This window comes from Alligator sinensis, unplaced genomic scaffold, assembly GCF_000455745.1.
Source record: "Alligator sinensis unplaced genomic scaffold, ASM45574v1 scaffold348_1, whole genome shotgun sequence".
Classification (NCBI taxonomy): domain Eukaryota; kingdom Metazoa; phylum Chordata; order Crocodylia; family Alligatoridae; genus Alligator; species Alligator sinensis.
In genome coordinates, this window is record NW_005841932.1 from 170,999 (window position 1) to 177,265 (window position 6,267).

Here is a 6,267-nt window from a genome sequence, read left to right on the forward strand (position 1 = left end):
GGGACTAAGAGGAATGAATTTGCAGGCCTGGAGACATTAAATATGTAGGAGTCATATCTTAAGAGGAAGGGTAGAGAATTAGAGAAAAGGAACTAGGGTCTGTAGAACCCGGGGAAATAAAAGGGAGGCAGGAATTAAGAGGCAAATCAAGCTGGAAAATATAAAAAGGGCTTTGGTAAGGGCCTTAACATGTAGAAGCAAAGATAAATGAGTATTTTGAAAGCGAAAAGGGGAGGTGGTAGGGCTACTTAATGGTGCTTACATTTCTTCATTTCTAAAATAAATATTATTTCATTCTAGAACTGGAAAATCTAAATTCAAGTCAACAGTAATAAAATTATGTATTCCCCCCTTTACAGGACGCGATAATGCCTGTGAGAAGACATCATATATGTTCCTACGGAAGGAACTTCCTGTGCGACTAGCTAACACCATGAGAGAAGTTAATTTGTTACCTGATAACTTGCTAAACAGGCCCTCGGTTGGGCTAGTTCAGAGTTGGTAAGTACGAAGTGCATTAAAAATCAGTTGTAGTTTTTTCCATTGAAATACTGTTTTATTTACAAGGTATTTATATAGAGAAAAAATATAGTTCAGTTGTAATTTGAACCAATTTTTGTGTTTTATAACATAATTATTTCTTCAGTTGACCTATTATACCTGCCCTCCAGCCTTATTTTCTGCTGTATGACACTAAACTAATACAATTTGAATAGATATTGTATTATCTATTCAATAATAGATTTGTTTATTAGGTACCCAGAAAGTAGGTTCATAAGTAATTATAATGAAAAATTTTTATAATGCTAAATCAGTAGTTGTAACAGGACCTGTCTTTTCTCTTTTAAAAAAAAAAAAGGCTTATAGCTTTACACTTAATAAAGTATAGTAGTAAAGACTCATAGGCTAAGTACAGACATTTGAGAGGTTAAATTGGTTCCAAAATGGCTGCCCAGTTTAAACTTAGCATGTCCCAGTGCTGACCTTACACTTACAGACCCGGTCTCAGTGACTGGCAGTCAGTCTAAACCTGTAACTGAACAGAAGTTCCATGTACACAAACTGGTCTAAACATCGCAGAACCCAGTTTAAGATAAATCTGGATTTATGTAGTGTCAGATTAATTTGATTTAGGTCAAACCTGTGCATGGAAGTTCTGTCCACTTCCTGGGGCTGGGAAGACCCAGCTCTTTTCACTCCCCACTTCCTCTGCACTGGGCTATTTTTTTGCCCCCTGGCCTATTGCTCCCATCCCTCTCTTAACCCCCATCCCACAAGCTGTGCTGGGTGCAGCTGCTTTTATCAGCGTTCGCTGCTGCCAGAGCTGAGCAAGTAAGTTCCGGTCGGGGGAGGGAGGGATGGAGGTTTAGGTTCGCTACGGGGGGACCCCACCCCACCCCTTGCGGGTCATGTCTGTCCCCCCCAACCCTACTGACAGGTCGTGCCTGCCCTCCCACCTTTCACAGGTCATGCCCGTCTCCCTGCCCCACCCATGGGTTGTGCCTGCTCCCCTAATCCCACCCCTGGCGCACCCCCCCCCCCCCTCGGGAGCAACGATGACACCTACGGGTTGTGTCTTCGCCCCCATCTTCTGGTGGACCCGTGATCCCCCATATACCTCCCCCCCCATCCTGACTTCCCTGATACCAGGCAGCCATTTTGAATCTATTTACCCCCCACACAGTCCCCAAAGTCTGTACTTTGCCATAAGGAATAAGTCCCTAAAGTAGGTTTAAATACTTGTAATTTTCTCACTTTTCTCGCTATCATTTTTTTTTAAATGACAACTGGCAAAGCATAATCCATTTTTAGAGCTTGTGCTTTTAAAGATTTAAAATGACAGCTTGGATTTGGTAGGTTCCATGGAAACCGTGAAAAATCCTGCAGTTTCCACAACTGATTTCATATGTTCATCTTTTCAGCTGATAGGTATTTGAGCTAATGCCAGGTCCTAGTATCTGTTCCATAACCATTTAGTTTTGAGAAGTGTCTGAAAACTGTCTTATTATTTGTATTTAAGTCCTAGTTTTCCTGTTTTTCACAAGATACAATTCTACATGCTGTCCATGTTGAAGAATAATTAATAAGCAAAATTATGTAGAAGTACTCAGATCAGATACTACTGACTGTCTTAAGTGATTTAAACTCAATATGGCATGAACAAGTTGCAGCTGAACTTATCTTTTGCCCTCCCACCCTTTTTCCTCTGCAGCCCATTTCCCTCCCTCCACTTACTCTTAGATTATGCTCTCAGATTATTTCCTAAACCCATGGAAGTGAGGAAAAAATTAGAAAACACCAACTTTGTACTATGGGTACCCATAGGCTTAGTTCATCCGAAATGGATGCAGTTTACCTTTTTAAAAAAAACTGCTGCAAATTTTAGCATAGGTATTCCAGAAACACACGTTTAAGCAACACTTTTTTACCTACTTATATGTAGAGACCTACTGAAATCATGATTTTGCGGATTTTACAAAATCTGGCATTGCCCCAAAAATCTGCAGGGAGAAAAATAAAGAAAAGTTACTGAAAATAAAATGCTGGCTCCCCAGAGGGAGCCAGCTGTCGTCAGGGTGCTATGGTAGCCCTCCAGGGGATGGAGTCAGGGTACAAGTGGGGGAAGGGCTGTTGGCAATATGGCTGTTGCCCCTGCCCCTCACTGCTGATTGGAAGTGAGAGCTACCTGTTATGTGTCCCTGCCCCTCTCCCCCAATGACTGGCAAGGGGGCGGAGTCACATGAGACAGCCCCTGCAGTCAATCAGCAGTGTGGGGCAGGGCTGTATGACAGGTAGCCCTCATAGCCAATCAGTAGTGAGGGATAGGGCCACTGAGGTCCCTTGGCCAGAGGCATGGAGGGGCCCTGCCCCAGTCCATCCATGAAATGGCTGCTGAGCCCTGTGTTCTGCCCTCTGGGCCCTGCATTATGCCTGCAAAACGGGTGGGCAGCTGCCTAGAATTCAGTAGGTCCCTACTTATATATAGTACAAACTATGCATGATATTAATCCAAAGCCAAAAGGTTCATGATGATTTATCATATAGTTCATTGGGCTGGGACCCAGCAGAGTCAACAGTGATTCAAGCCATAGTAATCCCATAGCTCAGCACTGCTCAGTGTGTACTCAAGAAAGCACCCCACCAAGGACTGATGTGCTAATTAGTCCCCTACTTATGACTGGACCTAGGTGCTCTTGTTAGGAACCTTGGGATCCTCCAAAAATTTATATGTACATGAGGCATAAGACAACCTTGTCTGGCACTACCTCATGGAGGATGGAGCCACACTAATCATATGTGGCAGGCTGAGAGGATTTTGGGTAAACTGGGCCCTTTTTGGTGATGTTTGCCAGACTTTTAAGGCTGGTGAAGAAACATGAATAATTGGAAATGGGAAAGAAAGGCACAGCTCAGCTGTGGGAGTGAAGAGGAACTTGAAATGTGTTCAGGGTAGTGGCTCACCATGACTTTGAACAAGAGTTGATACTGAGGGGTATGTACTGAACACAGTGGGCACTACCATGTATCTTATTCAGATGGACTATACTAACCTATCTTTGTAGTTGGTTTCCATAAATATGTTTGCCCAATGTGGACCATGTGTTTTATAGACATGCTCAGTGTTAGCTGTATTTTTTCATCTTTATAGTTGAATCCCATTATTACTTTTGGGAGCAGTTTAATGATAGACGGTGGACTTAATAAGGTTTCCTTGTATGCAAGTGTAAGATAAGGAACTTTTTTCCCCATGTGATTGGGGTGGAAAGCTCATCCTATATTTGAGTAAATATAGTATGTTCCAGTCCTGCTGGGCCTTAGCCCACTGTGCTGAGCATAGATTCCTGACTGGGCCATGCCTGTGCATTGTGTGTACTCTTGCTTCCAACTGTGAGCAGAAAGGGCAGAGTAACCTTAGTCACTCCTCAGTTACTTTTTGCTACTTAGGCACAGGCATCAGAATTTGTAGTGTCTCTTTGCATTAAGACATAGATAGTTGTAAGTAGGAGATATTTCAGGCTGGACACAAAAAGATTTGTGCATCTAAGCATTGCTGTCTGTCACTGAAGGCCACAGAATCCAAAATGTGCATCCTTAAAATCCCTGTTCTGCTGCCACCTAGCACTGGAGGCACTTGAGTATTTGCTTCTGGTCATGCTTAGAACTGCTGAATCCTAACAGTACTGAGACAGACAAGGTTCTTTGGGTAAATCTGATATCTTTTATTAGACCAACTAAATAGTTGGAAAAAAAATTTCTTAGCAAGCTTTCGGGTTTAAAAACCCTTCGGCAGGCTGAGGAAGCCTCTGCAGTTGGTCTGTGCTCTTCCTGGATGTAATGAATAGTAAAGAAGCCAGAGGCTGGGCTGCATATAAGAAAGCCAGTCAGTGAATATGTAAATTGAGGAGTCAGTGGGTGAGAGATGGGCTTGGGGGTGGAAGGGGGATGAATGTATCAGGTAAATAGTGGAAAGGTACCTGGGGAATTAGATATCAGGCAGGTTATAATGCGTCATAAATCCAGTGTGTATATTTAATGCATGATTTTTTGTATCCAAGAGGTTGATGAAGTGAAGTTCATAGGCTTGTCTGTGAAAAGTGTTTTGTAAATTCCCTTTGAGGTTTAGAACTGAGAGATTGGAGAGAGAGTGGTTTTCTTGAGAAATGTGCCCCCACCGGTAATTGGGTTTTCTTGTCTTTAATAGACTTCCAGTGTGCGCTCATTCTGGCGCGCAGTTGTTGTTTGGTTTCTCCTACGTATTTTCCATCAGCGCATTTGATGAGAGATATTACATTTCTGGAGGTGCAGCTGTAAGATCTGGGAATGGTGATGGTTCTGTTGTGGGGTGTAGTAGTAATTGTGGGGGTGGTAGAGATATGTTGGCAGGTTTGTCATGGCATAGTCTGGGTCCATTTGGGCCAAAACGCACCAAATGGATCTGGACCATGCCATGACAAGAACTGCTCCCTCCCTGTTCCCCAGACCTAGCAGTCTCCAATTTCAGGAAGGCAGGTGGCTTTACTGGCTCCCACCAACTTCTCCTTGCTGCCCAGCTGAGCAGTAGAACAGCAATTTTAAAGCCAGCAGCTGGGAGTTGGGGACTCCAGGAAAGTCTCTCTGACCCAGCCCCTCCCATGATGCCCAGCTGAGTGGTAGTTTAAAAGTCAGCAGCTGGGAGCGGGTCTCTGGAGCCCCACTTCCAGCTGCTGGCTTTTAAATCACCACTTCACCACTCAGCCGGGTGCCAAGGGAGAGCTGGAAGCTGGGAACTAGGTTGGGGAAAGCCTCTGCATGCCTGGTTCTTAGCCCCTCTGACTTTTAAATCACACCACTGTTGCTCAGCTGAGTTGGGGGTGAGGGGGGCAAAGGGAAGTCAGAAGAGCTGGGAGTGAGGCATGCAGGAGGCTTTCCCCAGCTTGGCTCCTGACTTCTGGCCCCTCAGGCTTCCCCTTGCCACAGGTGCTGTTCAGCTGACCCAAAGCAGTGCATTATAAGGCAGGCAGATCTGCTGCAGCAACAAGGCTCAGGCACCATGCACCGCAGTGAAATGCCTCCACCTCACCCTGCACTACTCTGGGTCAGCCCAGAGCAGCCCGGGGCAAGACAGCCTGCAGCTGAGTGCTGCCCTTCCCACTTCTCCCTTGCACTGCTCTGGGTCACTCCTATTCTCTTAGGAGCAGAACTGAAGGGTTCCCACCATGGGAAAATCTCCCCCTCCTACCAATCAGTTGATTGGTGGGATGCTGGTGGGGAGGCATTCTCCAAAGGCCGGTACCCTCTTGGGGCTGTCTGTGGTAGCTGCTGCTTTTCAGCAGTTGCCAACTTTCACTTGACAGTCAGCCCCCTTTCCAGGCAGGGGAGAGGACAGGCTATCCATTTCATGTGATTCCATAAGGGCAGCTGTGGCCTAGGGAGTAGCTCTCTAGTGCCCCTGGCTTGAGGGCTTGCCTGTGAAACTCTCCAACTGTGGGGATAGAGGAACATATGTCCAGTCTAGCTCCCAGCCTGTTTTTCTACTGCAAGCTATTTCTTTCAGTAGAAATGAACATCTGCTTGCACCCCTTGTGCAAACACTGAGACCCTAGCAACTATGGGTAATGGGGTCAATACATGGAAGTTGTTCAATAGTTTCACTGGTGAAAGAACAGGAAAAGCATCCATTGCCGAATGTTTTTTGCTGCTTTGATTGGAATGTTTTATGTTGTTGTAGTCTTTACAGGAAGCTCTTTCTGTGTACTACACATGTTTTGCAATCTCCTCCCCCCGCTC

At 45.2% G+C, this 6,267-nt stretch overlaps 1 protein-coding gene across 1 annotated transcript in view; it reads left to right on the plus strand.

Moving 5' to 3' along the window:
* Window positions 1-359: 359 nt before the first annotated feature.
* PDK3 (pyruvate dehydrogenase kinase 3) overlaps window positions 360-6,267 on the plus strand; it is a 42,543-nt gene continuing 36,635 nt past the window's right edge. The window contains exon 1 of the mRNA XM_006019566.3: window positions 360-501. Coding sequence (XP_006019628.1) covers window positions 392-501 — 110 coding nt within the window. The 5' untranslated portion in view covers window positions 360-391. The remainder of the gene's footprint in view (window positions 502-6,267) is intronic.